General features: G+C 48.8%; 1 protein-coding gene across 6 annotated transcripts in view; it reads left to right on the top strand.

Moving 5' to 3' along the window:
• Nucleotides 1-17,322, top strand: part of PIK3R5 (phosphoinositide-3-kinase regulatory subunit 5) — a 68,983-nt gene extending 51,661 nt beyond the window's left edge. For 4 of the 6 annotated variants that reach the window (XM_039847337.1, XM_039847336.1, XM_039847335.1 and 1 more), the window contains 14 exons: nucleotides 6,147-6,216; nucleotides 8,724-8,898; nucleotides 9,493-9,646; nucleotides 10,352-10,435; nucleotides 10,724-11,435; nucleotides 11,566-11,728; nucleotides 12,026-12,151; nucleotides 12,652-12,780; nucleotides 12,985-13,078; nucleotides 13,297-13,373; nucleotides 15,785-15,878; nucleotides 15,957-16,039; nucleotides 16,409-16,521; nucleotides 16,662-17,322. In XM_039847337.1, the coding sequence (XP_039703271.1) occupies nucleotides 6,147-6,216; nucleotides 8,724-8,898; nucleotides 9,493-9,646; nucleotides 10,352-10,435; nucleotides 10,724-11,435; nucleotides 11,566-11,728; nucleotides 12,026-12,151; nucleotides 12,652-12,780; nucleotides 12,985-13,078; nucleotides 13,297-13,373; nucleotides 15,785-15,878; nucleotides 15,957-16,039; nucleotides 16,409-16,521; nucleotides 16,662-16,809 (2,222 nt within the window). In that variant the 3' untranslated portion in view covers nucleotides 16,810-17,322. The remainder of the gene's footprint in view (nucleotides 1-6,146; nucleotides 6,217-8,723; nucleotides 8,899-9,492; nucleotides 9,647-10,351; nucleotides 10,436-10,723; nucleotides 11,436-11,565; nucleotides 11,729-12,025; nucleotides 12,152-12,651; nucleotides 12,781-12,984; nucleotides 13,079-13,296; nucleotides 13,374-15,784; nucleotides 15,879-15,956; nucleotides 16,040-16,408; nucleotides 16,522-16,661) is intronic. The other 2 variants (XM_039847338.1, XM_039847339.1) reach the window with 2 other exon arrangements.
• Nucleotides 17,323-21,564: the final 4,242 nt, after the last annotated feature.

Genomic DNA, 21,564 nt, shown 5'->3' with positions numbered 1-21,564 from the left:
CAGCTGAACTGTTAGCCCAATCGATCAGCTGATCTGCCTTCCCTCAGTCATTCAACCATCTGTTGTTACAGAGGAGCAGAGGAGGCACAGGCTAAGGCTGGCCATAACCTATGTCTACTTATTATATGGACTTCACCTCATAGGAGAGACTTGGGCAGAAGAATTAAGAAATCAGGAAGACCCTGAGAAAGTGTTGAACTAGGAAAGGTGCTCAGGCACATGCTGACTTGACAGACTGCCATCCTAACTTTCCAAGACACCCTAAATGAACAAACCAGTTTAAGAACCTCTTTCATTGCTGTCCTCCCCACTGCCTCCCAAATCAAGCAGATCTAGATCACTTCTGGGCTTCTAGCTTGTGACCAGAATTCCTTTAACAAGAATGCAAAGCTTTTCTTCCCATCTGTAATTGAGACAGAAAAGACTTAACATGCAAAGGCCTTGGCAGGGCCTTCAGTCTATACTAAAGATTTAAACGACTCTTTCTTACTTTGAAATAGGGATACAGAGATGTTGGGTTTGGGGAGGGCTGTCACCTGTGTGTGGGGAAATCACTTCCCAGTTTCAAGTGGAACCAGCTGGCTCTCCTCCACTGAATGCACACTATGCTCGGAGATACTTTTGTGGGCAGCTGAGCAGGAACTCTGCTCTGGGCAGCTGCGAGCAGATGTGGAGCAAGGGGGCAGGCTATGGAGAGGCCCAGACTCTGAGACATGGGGTTCTAAGCCTGGAGATAAGAGCCAGGCAGAGCAGCAACTGGAGATGGAAATGGTATGAAGGTCCTTTGGACTCAGAGCAGGGAGGACCCTTGGAACTCTTGCCATTCACTGCTGAGGGCCTCCCCCTGAACGTTGCCCCTGAGACAATATGCTGGTGACCTAGGAGAAGGCAAAGGTCTAGAGAAGGATGTACAGACCAGGCTGCCTGTGGTAAGAATTTCTCCTCTTCCAGGGAAAGCAGATCTGAAACAGGAAACCATTAACTCTGTCTTGTCAGAGAGTTGTCTTCAAACAATTAAAAAAGCCTAATTCACACAAATGTATATTGAGCCTATGTCAAAGATATGTTCGACTCCCTTACTGAGGGAGCCAGTAAGATGGTAGTGCTGGTTTAAAGGAGAATACGAAAAACTAAAATAAGTTTCTCACATAAGCTAGAGTAAGATTGCAAAATTAGAAACAAAATTAGTTAAAATTATATAGGGGAATAAAACTGTTACTGTTGAGGTTATCTTTTATACTGAAAAAAATTACTGATCTCACATCCACAAGTTAACCTCTAATTTCACAGAGCCTGAGCCTTCATCAACAGCAAATAGTAAGTTAAACTAAATTACAATCTTCTACATGAGCCTTAAATGGGCTTGTTAGAAAACGTGGTTTTGTAAAGGCATGTGGTAATATTTTTTCCTTATTTCTGGGTGCCCCCACCCCCAATGAGCCCAACTGAAGGAGGCAATGGGAGGGAGTAGGAAGGGGGCCAGAATGGAGGCTGAGGGATGAGCTCTCAGAGGAGAGGCTGGGGCTGAATAGCTTAGTGGTTACCAGTACTTGGTATTAGACCATTGTGGTTTCAAATCCTGGAGCTGTAGGGCCTTTGGTGAGACATTTTACTTATAGGAGCCTCAGTTTCCTGACCTATAAAATGGGAATATAATAATATCTCCCTTTCTGATAAGTTTGTGAGGATAAATGCTAAGGCACATTGATTTCACATTGCTGGGGCACTAAGGTTTGGGGTGGTGTTAGCTTAAGAGAAAGGTCCTGGCAAGATCATAGGGAGAAGATGACAAGGGACTTGAAGAGCTGGGCCCTCCACCAAGGGAGACTTACGGATCTAGTTGCCATGGAGATTAGTGAAACAGTTTATCCTACTTTGATGTGGCTGGGTGCCAGAGGAAGTGGGCAGGTTATGAAGCCCATGGGCCTCCCCCTTTTTCCTGACTCCACCCCCCAATAGAGTGCCTACTGCTTCTACTGTGAAGGTGGCAGGAAACCTCACGTCAGTATTGCTGGGTCCTGCCCACCACAGCTCTCTTGAGTTGAGCCCACATGTTTGTTGAATGTTTACTCTATGCTGGCATGGCTGTGCAGACCACAATACTTGCCTGCAAAGAATTTATCTGTAATCCTGAGGGGCAACAGTGTGCATCATATGTGGGAGTCACTCAAAAGCACACAAGCCTCAGTGATTGCATCTCACCCAGACCACAGCCCTATGGAGTAAGAGGAAAAAGCAATATTATTCCCATTTCATACACGAGACAATCAAGACTCAGGGAAGTTTAGTGTTTCTTGCTAAAGCTATAAAGTCAAGTGTGAAAGAGGGAACATGGGTCTTGGTATGTCAGAGACCTGTGCTTTGTCACTTATTGGCCAATGACCTGGGACAGGTTATGTAAGTTCTCTGAGCCTCCTGGTCAAAATTAGAACTGTAATCATTGTTGATGATAATGATGATGATGATGACGGCAATAGTTGCGTTAACTGTGTGCTTATGGTGCATTAAACCCTGCTAAGGGTCAGTCTCATCTATCCTCAGAACATTCCCCTGTATAGTTACTATTATTTCCATCTTTCAGATGATGAAACTGAAGACTAGACAACCAAGTAGTTTGCACATGGTCACATTGCTAACAAGAGCTCTACCACTAGAACCCACGTCTTCTCGATTCCAAAACCTGTAAACTTTGATTCCAAAAACCACATTCTCACATTTGCATAAAGCTGTGTTTCTACCAAGAGGCCTAGGCAGGTGACTGCATGGCTGAAAGTCTCTGGGCTGTCCTGGCTGCCAAGTGCTTTCTGCCTTTAGGCAATTTCTCCTGTCCCTTTCCTTTTCACTTAGTGCCTTCCTACTTTTTGACCTCCTGTCAAAGCTGGAACAAACCTGAATTAGGTTAGTTTTGCCTATCAGCTGGTGGCAGGTGAATTCTGAATATTCTTTCCCAGTAATACGTTTCTTTTGGGACATTACTAGTCATAAACATTTGCACTTTCTCCTTTTTGTCTCTGATTGTGGAACAAAAGGTTTAAACCCCTTGAAAGAACACCAACCAACATTGACTAATAGGTGAGCATCTGTGCCATTTTTACCCACAGAATACTCTGACACCAGACACATGGGTCCCCCACCTCATCCTGCCACCCCACATACCAACCAATTCTCCAGCCCTCCAACCACCAGCTGGGTATCCAACAATTCAGTTCAATTCTGACACTAACTACCTGGAGTCGGCACAGATTCCACAGGTTAAGGGCCTCAGCCCATAAGACTGCCCTCACTTCAAATGCCAATAACAAGTCCGGGCCTCCCTTACTACTGACCAACTAGCTACAAATCAGGGTTCTCATGACCCCCTCCTCAGGTTCAATAATTTGATAGAACATTTCACAGGACTCAGCAAAGCACTTTAGTCACATTCGTTATAAAGGATACAGATGAACAGCCAGGCGAAAAGGTATACAGGACAAGGTCTGGAAGGGTCCTGAGTTCAGGAGCTTCTGTCTCTGTAGAGTTGGGGCACATTTACCTCTTGGCACATGGATGCATTTACCAATCTGGAAGCTCTCTGAACTCCATTGTTTAGGGTTTTTATGGGGGTTCTATTAAGTAGGCATGATTGATTAAAATTTAGCTATTAACTCAGTCATCTCACCCATTAAGCTCCTCTACCCTTCCTGAAAGTTCCAATTACATGGTTGGTTCCATAGGGCAACTAGCCCTTACCAGAAGCTACATAGGGACCCACCAAGAGTCACCTCATTAGCATAAACTCAGGTCCAGTTAAAAGGGGCTAGTTATAAATAACAAAAGATGCTCCTTTCACACCTATCACACATAAAATTACAAGGATTTAGAAGCCCTGTCCCAGGAATTGGGGATTAATACGTACGTACATACATACATACATACATATATTTCTTATTATATCACATGATCACAAGGGGAGATTTAAGGAAAGGAGTGAAAGGCAGCTGTTCAAGAAATCATAGGGTGTGATCAGCTGGAACTGAACAAGCTGCCTATAACAGGAAGCCCAAAATAACAGTGACTTAAACTTTTTGCAACCCCCCTCACTTTTTCCTTTCTGTGTACTGGAATGAGGACATGATGGTCAGAACTCCAGCAGCCATCTTAGACCATGAAGTGATCTTGAGGATGGTATCTCCTGCTAAGGATGGTGGAGCAGAAAAATGGGAGAAGCTTGGTCCAGGATGTTCGTGGGACCACTGTGATCACCCTGGACTGCCTCCTACTGGATTTTAAAAATGTTTTTGTGGTGGGGTGGGGGAGAGGAGGGAGTTCTATCTGATGCTCTGTGCTCCACTTGGGAACTGCTGGTGTCTAGGATATTTAGCTCTGGAAATAACTCCCTCTGGGTGAGGGTGTGTCAAGGGGCACAGCTATCCTCCTAAAAGTCCCCTAGCAGCAAAATCAGGCAAACAGCAAGATTATATGGAGCCAGTATAGCTGATAAGAAGCAGGTCCCAGCTCTAACCACACTACAATTCCCAAATGAGACTATTAGGGTATCCTAAGATAAACAGGTAGAGAAATATAAGATGTGGAAGAATGTTCCTTGTCATGAAGACTAATGGTGAAAAGCAAGCTTCGCTTCAAGTAAAAAGTGGTCAACAGTATCAAACACTCAAAAAAATATTATTCAAGGAGAATGATGATAAGGTCGAGGTGTTGGGCTTTGTGAGTTCAGGAGGGCAGTTCCAGGAGTACCATGGGATTGGATGCTGATGGTCGGTGTTTGGGGGAAACCTGATGTGAAGGGAGAGTGATCTTACCATCTGCTTCCCACCGCCCTCCCCTCAGGAGTGTGACCAGCTGTGTGGCCTGTGTCAATAGAGGCACAATTAAAGGTGAAGCGATTGGCCCACGGAGTGCGGGCTACCTGTTATGCAGTAAAAGAAAAGTGCAGAAGAGTCAAGAGAAGGCTGTCTGTGTGTTCTGCCTCGGAGCCTCTGGAGGGATGGGTGTTCCCGTTCGATACAGCATTTTACTGGGGAGTTGAGGGGGCGATGAGGGGAGCTTTTGCATGTTGTTCATGTTAGCAGCTACCAGACGGTGTTCCAAGTCCTGATAGTAACAGCCACTGTTTCAGGGACTTTACTATCAAAGTAGACATAACATTAACCTCTAAACATATGACAATCACCTAAAAGAAACATCCAACGAAAGGCTCCAAATCAAAGCAATCAGGTTCTAAATTAGAACAGAGCATACATCGGTAATTTTCTGCCATTTGTGGCTGTCTCTAACCCCAGTCTTGGCTGTGTACTTTCCGAGATTTCCTTTCTACTCCCAGCTCACACCCAGTCCAGGGCAGCTCTGTTCCCCACAGCAGGGACCACCATGAGAATTTCCAAGCTCTAACAAGAGGCTACCAGCCTCCCTGAGTCCCATCGCCTGCTTCTGTTCCCTTGTTGGTGCCGAGAGTGAACTATTGTTTAATCTCCTCACCGAGGTTGACACAGAACTGAATACATACTGTTATGGGTCTATTTTCCAGCTGCAGAACTGAATCAAGTTGCAAGCAAAAAGGAAAAACTTTTGACTCATTTCTTCTCCACACTTTTGAAATCAGAGGAGATGGAAAGGTAGATGAGGCTGGAGAGGAAGGCTGGGAGGAGGACCATGGTGCAGAGGCTCAACCTTAGAGATAGACAGTCCCCTCAGGGTCCCCTGAAAGAGTGTGAGGAGCCAGGCAGAGAAGCTGAGGGGAAGGTAGGGAGCTGTGGAAGGTGCTGAAACTGAGTGAACAGGTCGAGGAGTGCCTGGCACACCTTGCAGGTCACCAAGACTGAGAGAGGGGAGCAGTGACAGGAACTAGGAGCAGCTGGACCTCAGTTCTCCTCCTAGTGTGCTCAGCGCCACAATCTGAAGAGAAAAGCTTTGCAGGGTGGCTCAAGCCATGGTAGGGACTCATACCATTAAAAGCCATGGAGGCCTCAGGTCTAATCTGCCCCTTGTCCTGAACCTCATCCAGGAACTCCCAACCTCATTGTCCAGTGCTGGGCTTGCTGCAAGGTGCAGGGCCATGATTTCTGAAGTAACAGGTAAACTATGAACTCTTTTTTTCTTTTTCTTTCCTTCCTTATTTTTTTTTATTTTTTTATTTTTTTTGGCCACAGGAATCTCCTACCAGAGACTGGTGAGGGCTGAGCAGGGCCTGCCCGTTAGGAGTCACCGAAGCTCCACTGTGTGAGTGCTCTTAGGCAGGGAAAACAGGGGGTGGGGATGGGAGGACCCCTTCCCCATCGTTTTGCTATTGTTATAGCACCCCACTCCATGCATCTGGCATTCCTTCCATCACTGCACGCCCTCTTACCCCAGCCACCAACAAACAAGCTTCAGGGGGACACCCCTGGAATGGCTGGTGATGTTTTGTGCACAGGTTTGTTTTTCTGGGCTGAGGGCCTTTCATCAGATTCCTAAACTGGTCAGAGACTTTTTTTAAAAAAAGGTTAAGAACCACCTGAATTGATTGGGGCAGGTGCTGGGCACACATTACCTCACTTTACCCCACTTTTCAGATGAGGAAACTGGGGGTCGGAGAGGCCAAGTAACTTCCCCAAGGTCACACAGCTAGTTAAGTGTCTGAGCCAGGATTTGAACCTCAGTATTACCCAAAAACTCACATTCTTTTCAAATGTCTTTCTGCTTGTAACTAAAAAAGTAATTTCCAAACATTTTTTACCAGAATCTACAATAAAAAAATCATTTTATATGACAACCTGACGCGTCTTAGTGTCGCATGTGCATTACACACACACACACACACACACACACACACACACACACACACACACACAGCGCTACACCTGAAACAAGTTTCAGGAAATAAACTTACTCTTACTTCATACGATGGGCTCTGTTCCATTCTATTCCATTTCATTTAAAAGGCAGTTCTGGTTGTGATTTAATTACCTGCTCATGGGTCCCGGCTTACGGTTTGACAAGCACTGGAGAAGCCTCCATTCTGAAGACCCTCTGGAAGGTCTCCAAGCATGTGGGTGCTGTCTTGCTTTGACACTTGGAAGCCCAGAGACCCCAGACTCCACCGGCTTAGAAATTAGAGTCACCCCAGTCCCTCCCCATCCTCAGCCCCGGGGTTCACTGAACATTGACACCACTGAGCAAACATCTATCGAGTCCCTCCCAGGTAAAAACAAACAAGCAAGCCAGTGGTAGGTTTTGAGAGAGACAGGGCATACAAATGTTTAGTAACTAACGTTAGGTTAGTATATAAATAAGACACCTCCCGGGGGCTGGATCAGGTGAATGGTGAGTAGTCACCAACACCTGTCGGGCCCTTGCTGAGATCTGGGCACTGCTGTAAGCATTGCTACAGCATCCACTCCTCAAGTTAACTCTATGAGAAAGGTATTTTTTAGATTGGGGACCTGAGGAGCAGGGAGGTTAATAGAAAGGGCTTGGTGCTGAGAGATGGTCTCATTTTCATTCTGTAAGATGGGAACAATGGCAAGTTCTTCGGCAGTGAAAGCATGCAGTGGCGAGAGCACAGGCTTGCCTGGCCTGGTCCTGCACGCAGCGCGGCTCAGAGCGTGTCTGTGGAAGGAATGATCTAGTGCTCAGTGGAGAGGGCCTCAGTTAGAGGCTGCTCAAGTGGGCCTACCGCCTTTTTCTTATAGAGAAATCAAATATAGTTTCTCCCCAAATGATGGGGACTTTGACAGAGCCTGGTCCTGTCCCTGTGCCTTAAGCCCAGGGCCCTGCTCTGGGACAGATGTCCACAGAAATCAGAGGGAATGCTACCTACCTGGTGCTTCTCTGCACTGAGTTTAAACATAGCATGGATTTGTAAGAGAGCAGGAGCGAGTGTGAGAGGTTCATACTAAAGCATTTATAGGTATAAGACCATCATGGTTTGAACATACTTCGAGAAAATGCAGTGATGAGGGTTGACATGGGCGAAGTGAGAACAGTTTGGTGTTGTTTACTGTTAACTGCGTGATCCACACCCTCGGGGTTCATGACTCTCTTAACATTTGGGTGTGTTTGAAAGTTTCATAATGAACACATTTCAACACTGGCACCAAGGAGGAGCCCAGGGTGCAGCGGGAGGAGAGTTGGCTGAGCACACCACTCCCTCCCCAGCCTGATACTAGCCTGTGCGAGTAACTAGCTTTGGCAATTTAGAAAAGGTGTCCCCTGGGAGTGGAGGACTCAGACGCAGCCCTGACTTGGCTCCCCTTCCTCCTGGCATACGCTACTCCATGCCACAACCCTTGGCTTTTTCTCTCATGACCATTTCCTGAGGCCACATTAGGCCACACTGCACCATGGTGTGTGTCTGCCCTCCTTCCCCCTCCACGGAATTATCGCTTGGCTTCAAGTCACCTCACCTAAAATACAACCCTCTTTTGAGTAATCTTGTATCTATTTAGATGTGCTGTAAGAACAATGTTTATATAAAAATTAAGGTAAAATTAATTTTTGAAAATCGAGTTCAATTTTTAAAAAGATCTTTGAAAATACCTGGTTAAAAAAAAACAAAACTGAAAAGTAGACCATAAACTTTCTTCTTGGAACTAGGACCCTCGAGCCCCATCACCACCAACCCCCCTCACTCTGGCCTCAGGCCCTGCCTGGGCTATGGGGAGGCCTTGGCCTCAACGGGGCCCAGCACCAGTTTGAGGTGCGTGGCTGTGCCCCCAATGCCCACAGCCACTCCTCTGTGCCCTCAGCACTGTACTATTGCTGAACCCAGTGGAAGTGCAGGCTGAGTTCCTCACCGTAGCTAACAAGCTGAGCACGCCCGGGCACACGCCCCACAGCGCCTACATCACCCTGCTCCTGCACGCCTTCCAGGCCACCTTTGGGACCAACTGTGACCTCCCAGGTCTGCACCGTAGGCTGCAGGTATGTGTCTGGTGTCCTGGGGCTACACACCATCCCCTTCCAGCAGAGCACTCCTTCCGAGAGGCACGCTCCCCTGTCTGCTTCATCTCAGTGCTACAGTCTCCAGTGCACTCAGGCCTCCCTTACCCCAAGGGACATGGCAGGGCAGTGGCTGGAGAATTGGCCTGGTCAAGAGGCTTTTGTTGTGCTGGGTCTGGACCAGGGTGGTTGGCCCCCTGGGCAGTGGGGCTGGGCACAGAGCCTCAGAGGAATGAGATTTAGGCTGAAGCTGGCTGAGCTGGTTTCTAGTCCTAGCTCTGTGACAGGGCAGTTGTGAGACCCTGGTCAGCCTTGTTTCCTCTCTGGCCTGCAGTAGTGAACGCTGAAGTCCCTCCCAACTCTGCAGTGCTCTGGCTCTGGGCCTTTCTCTCATGACCATTTCCTGAGAATAGAGTAAGGGGAGGCGTGGCTCCCTGGTCAGTGGTGGGTAAAGGTGGGTGATGAGGTCAGGGAGGGGATTGGTCATTGATGCCCTCAGTAAGGCCCTGGGAGGTAGAGAAGTCGGGCAGCCACACGGTGGTACAGGAGCAAGCCTGTCTCCTCCTGGGACTTCAGTCCAAGACCCTGGCAGAGCTTGAGGACATTTTCACGGAGACTGCAGAGGCACAGGAGCTGGCTTCTGGCATCGGGGATGCAGCCGAGGCCCGGCAGTGGCTAAGGACCAAGCTGCAGGCAGTGGGAGAGAAAGCTGGCTTCCGTGGTGTCTTAGGTAAGGCTCTTGGGAGAGTGGGGCCCACTTTCCCCATCGCCAGCTCTGGCTCCCTCAGCGAGCAGTCCAGGTCTGTCTTCTGGTTGTGCTCCACACAGTCACTCAAGGACCTGCATTCCTCAACATCTCCTTGCTCCACCATCCTCTGGGACATTGTTACTGTCTGCAGGGTTAGGGTTTGGCTGCCATCATGTGGTGGCTTGTGGGAGGAGGAAAAGAGAATGCTAATCTAGGGCAAGGCACTTCCTTTTTACATAGTTTACATATTTAGATAATGCAGAAGTTGCAAGCATTATGTCTACACATACCCCTTGTCTCACTTTGGTCACATGGCCACACCTCACCCCAAGGAGTCTGGGAAACTTCCTTTCCACAACTTTATTACCATAGAAGAGGGATACAATATTCCTCACAACACCTGAAGACATAGTGCCATTGTTTTTCTGCTTGGACCCTGTAAAAGGAGCCTCAGATGTTGTGTTGGCCACATTTACACAGTTTACAAAGGGTTATGGCATCCACATGGTGCCCTTGAAAGAAGGTCTTCTGGCTGCAAGCTAGGCATCCCAGCTTCCAGCTCAGCTTCGGCCCACTCGGCTGCGTGGCCTGTGCCAGTCCTCTGCCAACTCTAAGACGAGAGGACAGGGCTGGCCAATCTCAAGACCCCTTCCCAGGCCTTACCCACTGCCTGCCCTGTTCTTACAGACACTGCAAAACCCGGCAAGCTCCACACCATCCCCATTCCTGTCGCCAGGTGCTATACTTACGACTGGAACCAGGACAGCTTTGGTAAGCAGCTGGCTGGGGCCCTCATGGTGCCTGCCCCCCAAACTGCCTGGGCTCTCTTCCTGGTCCTGGTCTGTGCAGCTGCCTCCCATACCCCAGCAGCCCTCCCACCTGAGCAGGCTCTAAGCAGAGCAGAGGGAAGTACTCTGAGTCCTAGGCTGGCCTGGACCCTCCTTCTGCCCTCTTGTCCCCAAGTCCATTGTGTCTTAGCCTGTCGCCCCTCCCAAGGGCGAGCAAGAGGGGTTTCAAGGGTCCGGACACCCAAATGATGCCTCCCTTTCTCGCCTGCAGACATCTTGCAGGAAATCCTGCTCAAGGAACAGGAGCTGCTCCAGCCAGGGATCCTGGGGGACGATGAGGAAGAGGAAGAGGAGGAGGAAGAGGACTTGGAAACAGATGGGCATTGTGCCAAGAGGGACTCGCTGCTTTCCACCAGCTCAGAGGCCTTCCACGACTCCTCCCTGTCCCTTGCCTCATCTCAGGCCTCCGGGGCCACCCTCTCCCGCCAGTTGCTGACCTCCTTTGTCTCGGGCCTCTCGGATGGTATGGACAGTGGCTACATGGAAGACAGTGAGGAGAGCTCCTCAGAGTGGCCCAAGAGGCCTGGTAGTCGAGAACGCCGGGGCTGCCGCAGGCCTGGGCAGAAGTTTAACAGGATCTATAAACTCTTCAAGAGCACCAGCCAGCTGGTAATGCGGAGGGACTCTCGGGGCCTGGAAGGCAGCTCGGACACAGCCCTGCCCCTGAGGCGGGCTGGGAGCCTATGCAGCCCCCTGGACACCCCAGCACTGCCCCCTGCCCGAGCCCAGCGCTCCCTCTCCCTGCCCCAGCCCAAGCTCAACGCCCAGCTGCCCAGCTGGCTCCTGGCCCCTGCCTCTCGCCATCAGCGCCGCCGCCCCTTCCTGAGTGGGGACGAGGACCCCAAGGCTTCCACACTACGTGTTGTGGTCTTCGGCTCCGATCGGATTTCGGGGAAGGTGGCTCGGGCATACAGCAACCTGCGGTAAGAACTGGAATAGGGGGCATCACTCTGCCCTGGGTAGCAGAGTGATGGTGCTGGCGGAATGTGGGTCTTGAAGCTTAAGTCCAAGAGGGACCAAGGAGCTCCCTTCTCACCATCTTCTTCTTGCCAGGCGGCTGGAGAACAACCGCCCGCTCCTCACACGGTTCTTCAAGCTTCAGTTCTTCTATGTTCCTGTGAAGCGAAGCCAGGGGACCAGCTCTAACGCCTGCCCAACCCCTCGGAGCCAGACACCCCCACTTCCCACAGACTCCTCAAAGCACCCCGGCTCTGCAGTATGTCCCCAGCCTTGGACCAAATGGGGTGGGGAAGGTAGAGTAGACATGAGTAGGTTTCAGTTCCCTGAGGGTGCTACTTGGAAGTCACCAAGAGCAATCACCTATGTTTACAGGATGTCTCCTCCTGCCTGGTCCTGGCTTCCAGAAATGGTCCCTGCCCTGCACTTGGGGGTGGCATTTTGCTGTATGGCATACTGAAAGTTGTCAGACTTCTCCAAGAGCAGGGGGAAGCTCAGATTGAGGCTGCAAGTGCCGTCCAGGGTAGCTGGGAATGACTCTCACCCCTTGTCCCAGGAGCTGGGCACGGCCCCATGGGAGGAGAGTACCAATGACATTTCCTACTACCTCGGCATGCTCGACCCCTGGTATGAGCGCAACGTGCTGGGCCTCATGCACCTGCCCCCTGAAGTCCTGTGCCAGGTAAGTGGCCCCTGGGATGAGTGAGAGGACCACTGGCTGCAGTCACACAACCTCGCTTAGAAGGCTCTGGTTTGGGGAGATCAAGCTTCAGGCCTCCAAGGAGGATCAGGGCTCACTTGGAAATAAGCAGGGAGGGTAGGTGAGAGGCAGGACCGATCCTGAACCCAGGACACTGAGGGCCAGGGACAGAGTCACTATAGCGACAGGGAAAGTCCTCAAAAGGATCTAGGGCACCCATCTTCAACTCCCAGCTTTGTCCATCTCAGCCAGGGGCCTCCCTGGAGGCCCGTGTGCCAAGTGAGGGAGGGATATGGAGACCAGGCTGTGGGTCCTCCCCTGACCATTCTGTTTCCTGCTTCCATCTCACCTGGCCCTCTCTGGCCGTTTGCCTGTGTACCTCATGTCTGTGTGTGCGTTCCTCTCTTTTCCTCTCATATTCTCTTTCTCTCTTGCTCTCTCTCCACCTGTTCCTCTGGCTCCGGCCCCCCACCCCCCACCAGCAGTCCCTGAAGGCTGACTCCCGGCCCCTGGAGGGCTCCCTCACCCAGCTGCCCATCCTGGCCGACATGCTGCTCTATTACTGCCGCTTCGCTGCACGGCCGGTGCTGCTGCAGGTCTATCAGACAGAGGTAAGGCCTGTCCTGCCACTCCATGCCACCTCCTCCATCAGACTCACTGGCAGGCCTTCCTCAGCATTGCCAGGTTCCAGCCTGTGCCCTGCTGGGCCTGTACGGCCTGCCCTTACCCCATAGCAGCCCCCGGCCCTGTGCTGGAGGAGCCTGGTGGGCCCCTGCAGGAGGTCCACACTGATGCCCTGGTCCTGCCCTCTCCAGCTGACTTTTATTACCGGGGAGAAGACGACAGAGATCTTCATTCATTCCCTGGAACTTGGTCACTCTGCTGCCACTCGTGCCATCAAGGCTTCAGGTAGGTGCTGCCTGACCCTGGGTGGAGACAGATGGGGAGAGTGGGGAGGCGGGGCCAAAGAGGCAGGGCCACAAAGAGACAGAGTTCTGGGAAAGTGGGACCCCCTGAAAGGTTGGGTCATCAGAAGGCAGGGCCAAAGGTGGGGGTGAGGGTAGGCGAAGCCCTTGGGTCTGAGAGGCACTAAGAGAGAGTAAAAGGTCTGTCTGTGTGTGGCACAGGTCCCGGCAGCAAGAGGCTGGGCATTGATGGGGACCGGGAGGCCGTCCCTTTAACACTACAGATAATTTACAGCAAGGTAAGACTTCTGGGGTCTGTTCCTGATCTTCCCTTACACAGAGCCAGACTCTTAGGTTCCTGGACCCCAGTTTTTAAGCTGGAAGGCTACAGAAGGCTCCCCTGGACCCTGAGAGAAGGGGGGAAGGGGTGGGAGAGGACATCTTTCTCCCCCGCACCTCCAAAGCCTCCCCACTTCTGTGTTCTCCCCACACCTGAATGTGCTCAGCAGCTTCCGTGAAGTGTCAGGGCCTGGCTACAGGGCTAAGGTGAGAGTGGGGCCAGGGTGGGTCTTCCAGAGGCACAGAGCAAGGCAGAGGCCAGAGTCTGTGGGCTGGGGCACCTGGCTAGGTGCATGGGAGGTGGGACTGGTATGAAAAGAGAGTGAGGATATTTGTGGGGTAGGGGTGGGAGGGGATGCGCATGAGCACACCGGAGGGCATGAGTCTCTGAGCACGTCTCGCCCTGGAGTACAGGCCACGAGAGGCTCAACCTCACCAGTGGGGAGGCTTCTTGCTTTCTTTTCTTTCTTCCTTCCTTCGAGCATTCAAAAGATAGTCATTTAACACCTATTCTTGCCAGGCTCTGTGCTGGGCAAGGGGAAATGCAGTAAGCAGAAAGGGCTAGGCCCTTCATGTAACTTTTTTAGAGGAGAGAGACAGACAAGAAACAAGTAAATGGCCAAGATAATGTCAAAGAGTGGTGAGTGATGACAAGGCAATAAAAGGGCTGAATGGGATAGTGATGATGGGGCTACTTTACTTGTGGTGGCAATGGAGACGGGCAGGAGGGACTAACCTTGGGACCTGTGTGTCAGGTGTTCAATACTTACTGTGTCTCAGAAGTCTTTCTAGGCACAGGCATGTTGTGAAGAGTGAACAAAATGCTTACAGCCTAGAGGGGATGGTAGGCATTTGTTAGATGAACCTACAGATGTATAATTACAACTGTGAAAAAGAGATGAAGGAGAAGTACATGGTACTGTGAGAACCTCTAAGGGGGTAATTCGACCCAGTCAGGGAAGCTAGACAAGACTTCCTAGAGAAGAGACAATGAGTCAGTATTAGAAAGAGCACCAGGAGTTCATTAATTCAGCTAAGAAGTGAGGGATGTGTTCTCCAGGCAGAGGGGCCAGCATGTGCAAAGGCCCTAAAATGGGAGAGAACATGAACATCCAAGGGCACGGAAGGAAGGCCAGAGAGGCTGGAGCAGAGAGAGTGGGTGTGAACGTGATGACGAGGGGAGGCTACAGAGATCGGCGGGGCCGGAATACCAAGGGCCTTGATCGTAATGAGAGGAGTGATGGGTATCCTTTGATGTGGCTTAAGTTTGAGGTGGGGCTGGGAATGTGTGGGACATGATCAGATTTGAGGTTTGGAAGCTCCCTCTGGCAGCTCTGTGAAGAACAGAGTGGTGGGGTCCACGGGTGACATGGTTAGGCCAATAGGTTTTCCAGGAGAGAAATGTGGGTGGCCTGCATTAGACTGGTGGTGGTGGTAGTGGTGGAGATGGAAAGAAATGGGAGCTGTATCTGGATTATGTAAGCCTCAGGGCTTAGGGATTGGAAAAGGAGAGACTTGGACTTCTGGATTTCAGTGTTCTGCGACTTATAGTACCACATTCTCGGAAGCAGCCCAAGTCCAATGGGGGAAGATCATGAGTTTGGGATATGTTGAGTCTGAGGTGCCTTTGAGAAGTAGAAGGAGAAAGTTAGAACAGGCAATTGGATGAATGTACCTGAACTCAGACATGAAACATGAAGATGGGTGTATAGGTAGTCATGGCAAAAAAGCACAGGGGAGGTTCCCTAATGGAGAAAGTAGTAATGCAAAGAGCAGAGGACCCAGGAGAAGTTCCTGAGCCCTGCATCATGTGACAGACAAAGGAGGGCGATCACACAGAGCAGAGGCTCCAGCTAGAAAAGTGGTGGGGAAACCAGGAGTTTGCCATCAAGAAAGCCCAGGAGAGGAGAGGGGTGAACAGATTCAAATTTTCTTGTGAGGTCAAGTAAGCTGACCTTGAGACTGATCAAGGACTGAGAAATGATCTTGGGTTTGGTAACATGGAGGTCCCTGGTGAAAGAGACATTCAGACAAGTACCCAAAGAGGGGGTTCTCCAGTCCCATGGACCCCCCTCTTCCTTGCTCTGGGCTCAGCGAGAGATAATCAAGACCACCCCTTGAGGTGCTCTCAGCTCTCCTGCCCTGTGACCCATAGACTAAGCCTGGTGCTCCTCCCTGGAGTCACCAAGATCTATACAGGGGTAAGGGGCTCTTAGTGAGGAAGCCAGCAGACTCAGGTGAATGAGGGAGAGCTTCCTGGGTGTGCCGACTGTGGGCAGCTCCCTGGTGATCTGGAGCCTCCACTTTGAAGGGAAGGCAGCAGGTACTGGGGCCTCCAGGCTGAGAGGATCTGGCTTTGCCACAATTCCAGGGGGCCATCAGTGGACGAAGTCGCTGGAGTAACATTGAGAAGGTCTGTACCTCCATCAACCTCAACAAAGCCTGCCGGAGACAGGAGGAGCTAGGTGAGTAGGACGGCCAGGGCACAGGGGTGATGGCAGGGAGGGGTTCTGAGCCTGGCCTGAGCCACCCCTACCCTTCAGATGCCAGCGTGGAGGCCCTGACGCTAAACCTGACAGAAGTGGTGAAAAGGCAAAACCCCAAATCCAAGAAGGGCTTTAACCAGGTATGGCTCTCCTCGTGAGGGGAGATATGTGTGTGGAAAGTTTCTGCCCTGAGTCTGAGGCAGAGCTGGCTGTGTCAGAGAACTGCAGGGCTCTCATGGTGAGGGCAGTGGGTAGTGCAGTTTTTCCTCGGGGGACACTTGCTTCTTCCAGGCTCGGGAAAGGACAGAGGCTGGAGAGAAGTCAGGGCCTGATGGAGTCCTCAGGACCCCTCCTTGGAGCTGGCCTTTAGCCTTAGAGTGCTGCCAAGCAAACTCCTGCTCCCACCCCCCAGGCCTTGTTGGCCGTTCCAAGGGAGGGAACTGGGAACAGCTATGGGCTGGGAGCTCTGTGGCCAGGGCTCTGGAGGCTGAACTGGGCCTTCCTTCCAGATCAGCACATCGCAGATCAAAGTGGACAAGGTACAGATTATTGGATCCAACAGCTGCCCCTTTGCCGTGTGTCTGGACCAAGATGAGAGGAAAATCCTGCAGAGTGTGATCAGGTAGGAAAGGGGGTCCCCTAGCTCTGCTTCAGCAAAGTATGATAGCAGAGAAGGGGTCAGTTCCTGCACACCCCCACCCAGAGGCCTAGAGGTTGCCGGAGGGATGGGAGGCTTGCCCTTATGCCTGCCTTGCCCCACAGGTGTGAGGTCTCACCTTGCTACAAGCCAGAGAAGAGCACTCTCTGTACCCAACTGCAGAGGTCCCCCGACCCAGCTGTCCAGGCTGCACCCGACCTCTGCTCCCTCCTCTGCCTGCCCATCATGACTTTCAGTGGAGCGCTACCTTAGCGAGACCCTGCACCAGCCTGGACAGAAAGCCCTGAAGCAGTTTCTTCTGAGCCCCTCTCCGAACAGTCGGCTGTGAGGGTCTCACTCTTCGTGGAGAAGCAAATGGCCTTGTGCTGGGTCAGGGTCTTGCTGTGGGCCCTGCACTGGGCAGGGGGCAAGGGGTTGATTGTTTCTGGGGCCTTGGGGCTCTGTTTGGGACAGAAACAGGCATTAAGGAGAACGGGCCTGGTCACACACCCCTCAGATTCCTTGAAGTAGAAAGGGGAGCTGACCTCCAAAGGCCCTGGGCACTACCGTGGTCTAGGATCCTTTCTAGAATGGATCCTTTCTAAATATGTAAGGCTTTTGTGGTCTGGGTTATGGTTTAGGCCTCTTTTCCCAACCCCTTCCTTTGTCAAAGACTTGGGGAACCCTTTGGGTCTGGAATTCAGTCTCCTCTACTCTAGAAACATGAGTGAGACTTACAAACTTAAGTACCACCCCCAAACTCCTCTCTCTCTCACTCACACACACACACACACACACACACACATGCTATACAAAGATAACGCATATGCTGCACATGACTTTTTTTCTCTCAGGTTCCCTGGGTCTTCTGAAAAACAGCACTAACTCTTTACTTGTCTACTCTCAGGACCCGGTACAGATTCTCTCTGGAGCCCCATTCTGGATCCGAGGTCCTTGGGAGATAGGACAGGCTTAGATTCAGCTGTGACCGAACGACCAGAAGGAAGTTAATTAGCTTCTTCGAGCCTCCCTTTCCTCAGCACTAAACTGGGGGGAAATAAGTCCTTCTTAAAGGGTTGAAAAGGGATTTCAAAGTGCCTGGCCCCCTGGCTGGCTCACAGCTGGTGCTCAGTAAAGATCAACAGCCTTGCTCTCTAAACCTTGACTCCCCTGTCTGGTACTAGGGTGCCAGAGCTCTCATGACCTCTGGGAGGCTCTTCATTCACTGTTTTCTAATTTATCAAGACTAAGGGGGTGAGGAGTGCTCAGATGTATCCTATGGAGGAGGAATTGCCTGTGTCAGCGTGAGAGGAGGGTTGCACAGGTGCTCCCAGCCTTCACCTCCTTCTCTCCCAGGTTGGTCCTTATGCCCCCCACTTCCATGTCACTCCTTGGGCTCCCCAGAGGAATAGAGGATGGAGTGCCTGGCCTCGCGGAGCTTAGAACCTGATTAGGGGAAAATGGGTGATAGAACATGAGAGCAAAAAATGTAAAACTGCCCGGTTAGAGTGCTTTGAGAAGTTTGAAGTTAATATGGGCTAGGGTGATAGGGTGGAGAGCAGGGCTTGGGGCCAGGATTTGAACTGGTAGGAGTGGGGAAAGGAATCATGGAAGCAGACAGTTGGATCCCACACAGAGACCCTCCTCCCTCTCCTTCTGCTTCATCCTGCTCCAAAGGTTCTGGGCGTATCTAGCCCATGAAACCCCAGCCAAGAGAGCTCACACTTGAGAGAAATAGACAAAGCCAGCTCCTACCCAGTTTGACATTCCTCCCCCGTCCTGGCCAGGCTCCAGAGAATGATCAGATATATACCTTCAATATTTTCTATGTGTGAGCAGATTGCCTACTACATGACCAATGGGTATCCAAGAACAAGTAAATGGAATTTAATATTATTGTCAAATAAAACTTATTAGTCTTGTATTTAATGATCTAGAGTTATTTTGCTATATGGCAATTACATAAATCATTCATATATAGCAGAAATAAGATTGTCGAGTGATTGTTTTATTTACCTTTTTGTAATTTTCCTCTCTATAGCAAATATATTTGCACTGAAATTTTCCCTGACACTAATCCATTTAAGCCTCATCATGCTGCTGAGAGGAAGAGAAGTGAACTCTGGATCTGGGGCAGTTTTAGTCTTGGATCATAGGGAGGGAGAGAAGAAAAGGGGAAGGGATGGTGGAATATACCTGTGACCGGGGAGAAGTAGGTAAGCACCAGGCTTCAAACACAACTGCTTGGGATGGAGGAAGAAGGAACTATGAGATGCTCTAGCTCTGCATCAGCTATAGCTACTACAACCATAAAGCACACCTGACACTCAGTGGACTAAAACTATGATTATTTATTCTTGCTCATGCATCTATAGGACATTTAGGGATTCCTTGGGCTCAGAGTAGCTTGACTCCAAGCTGCAGGCGTGTTCAGGTCTGCTTAGTGGGCCTCTCAGGCGCCTTGGGCCAGCACATTAGCACAAGAGACAGGTAAGCAGAGACACGTGATGCTTTCCAGGGCCAGGGCCTGGAACTGGCACAATATTTCTTCTCCCAGCATTCAACTGGCCAAAATTGATGGAGCGCATCAACCCACATATTCAGTAAAATTGGCATAGCTCACAGGATCAAAAGAATTACATGATAAGAGCACCTCGCCAATGATATTCTTTCCAAAGTCCCATAACCCCCATCTAATCATGAGAAAAATATAAGATTAACCCAGATTGTGGGACATTCTATGGGATAATCTGACTAATACTCTTCTAGATAGTCAGCGTTGTGAAAATCAAGGAGGGACTAAGAAACTCACAGACCAAAGGAGACCGAAAACTAAATGCAGCGTGGTGCCCTGGATTGGTTCCTGAAACAGAAAGAGGATACTGATGGAACACTGGCGAAACCTCAATAAAGTCTGGAGTTTGGTTTTTAACACACACACGCACACACGCACGCACGGACTCACGCACAGGCACACACAGGCACCTTGTCGTCAAACTCCTGAGGGGAAAAAAAGGTTTTATCTTCAAAGCATCAACAATTAAACTGAGAGCTCTCTTCTCAACAGAAAAAAATGGAAGCCAGAAGGCAATGAAAAGTGCTGAAAAAAAAAATCCATCAACTTTGAATTCCATACCTAGAATAGCCCGATGATTTTTAAAAATTATACACTGCTCGCAAGAGACACACTTAAAATCTAAGAACGCAGAAAAGCTAAAAGCAAAAGGATAATACCATGCAAACTTGACCAAAAAAGCTGGTGGTGCTACCCTAAAATCAGACAAAGATTTTAAGGCATGAAGCACTACAAAAGATTAAGAGAGACATTTAATAAAGAACGAAGAGTCAATTCAACAAAAAGATATCACAATCATAAATCTGCATGTACCCAATAACATACATTTAAACTATAAAGCAAAAACTGACAGAACTAAGTCTCCATAGCCATAGTGAAAGGATTTAACACGCCTCTCTCAATAGCTGATAGAACAAATAGACTCACACACACACACACACACACACACACACACACACACACACACACACTCAGTAGCGGTATAGAGGATCTGGACAAAACAATAAATGTGATCTCATTGAAATAGAACACTGTGACCTACAACAATTTACATTATTTTTAAGTACGAGTAAAATATGAAACTTCAAGTGATGGAAATCAAAGTACATTCTCTGACTACAATGAAATTAAACTATCAATAACAAAAAGATTACTAGAAGATCCCAACTACCTGGGAATTAAGCACTACATCTCAATAATTTACAGGTCAAAAAAATAAAAATAGAAGCTAGAAAATATATTGAACTGGTTAATAATATATGATATTGAAACTCATGGGATGCTAAAGCAATGCTTAGGAGGAAATTTATTGCCATGAAAAGCATATCTTAGAATGAAGCAAAAGCTAAAAATCATTTACATTTACATCTCATAAAGCTAGAGGAAGAACAGTAGGTCAATCCTAAAGAAAGTGAAAAGAAGGAAATAAGCGTAAGAATAGAAATCTGAGGTAGAAAGCCAACATACTAATTGATAAACCCCCAGAAAGACGGAGAGAGGACAAGTTATCAATATCAGGAATAAAAAGGAAGACATTTCTACAGAGCCTACACACACTAAAAAGATAATAAAAAATATTATGTATTCACCAATAAATTGGCAATTTGGATAAAATAGAGACATTACTCAAAATTACAATTTGCAAATTTGACAAAAGAAATGGATATCCGGAGTAAGCTGATATATATTAAAGAAATTGAAAACATTATTTTCTTAATTAGACTAGCAACAAATCATCTTTTTTACTGTCTCCTAGTTACACATTTTCCAGAATATCATATAGTTAGAACTATATAGTATATAGCTTTTTCATATTGACTTTCTTCACTTAGCAATGTGCATTTAAGGTTCCTTCATGTCTTTTCATTTCATAGTTTATTTTTTTTGTCGCTGAGTAATATTCCATTGTATTGATGTACCCAAGTTTGTTTATTCATTCACTTACTGAAGGACATCTTGGTTGATGCCAATTTTTGGCAATTATGAATAAATTACTATAAACATTCATGTGCTGATTTTTGTGTGGATATGTTTCCACCTCATTTGAGTAAATACCAAAAAGCACAATTACTCAATTATCTGGTATAAGTATACTTAGTTTAAAAAACAAAAACAAAAACAAATTTTCTTCCTAAGGAGCTGTGTCCTTTTTCATTCTTACCAAATGGATGAGAGTTCCTGTGGTTCCACATCTTCATCAGCATTTGGTGTTGTCACTGTCTTGGGTTTTATCTGTTCTAATGGATGTGCATAAGATCTCATTGTTCTTTTAATTTACAATTCCCTAACGACTATGATGTTGAGCGTTTTTTCATGTTTATTTGCCATGGTGTATCTCTTTGGCGAGGTGTCTGTTCAGATCTTTTGCCCATTTTTAATTGGGTTGTTTGTTTTCTTATCGTTGAATTTTAAGCTTTCTTTGTATATTTTGGATACTAGTGTTTTTTTTTTAT

This window comes from Pteropus medius, unplaced genomic scaffold (assembly GCF_902729225.1).
Source record: "Pteropus medius unplaced genomic scaffold, Ma_sr-lr_union100, whole genome shotgun sequence".
Taxonomy (NCBI): domain Eukaryota; kingdom Metazoa; phylum Chordata; class Mammalia; order Chiroptera; family Pteropodidae; genus Pteropus; species Pteropus medius.
The sequence above is the reverse complement of the archived record's forward strand: the minus strand, read 5'-3'. Positions and strand labels throughout refer to the sequence as shown.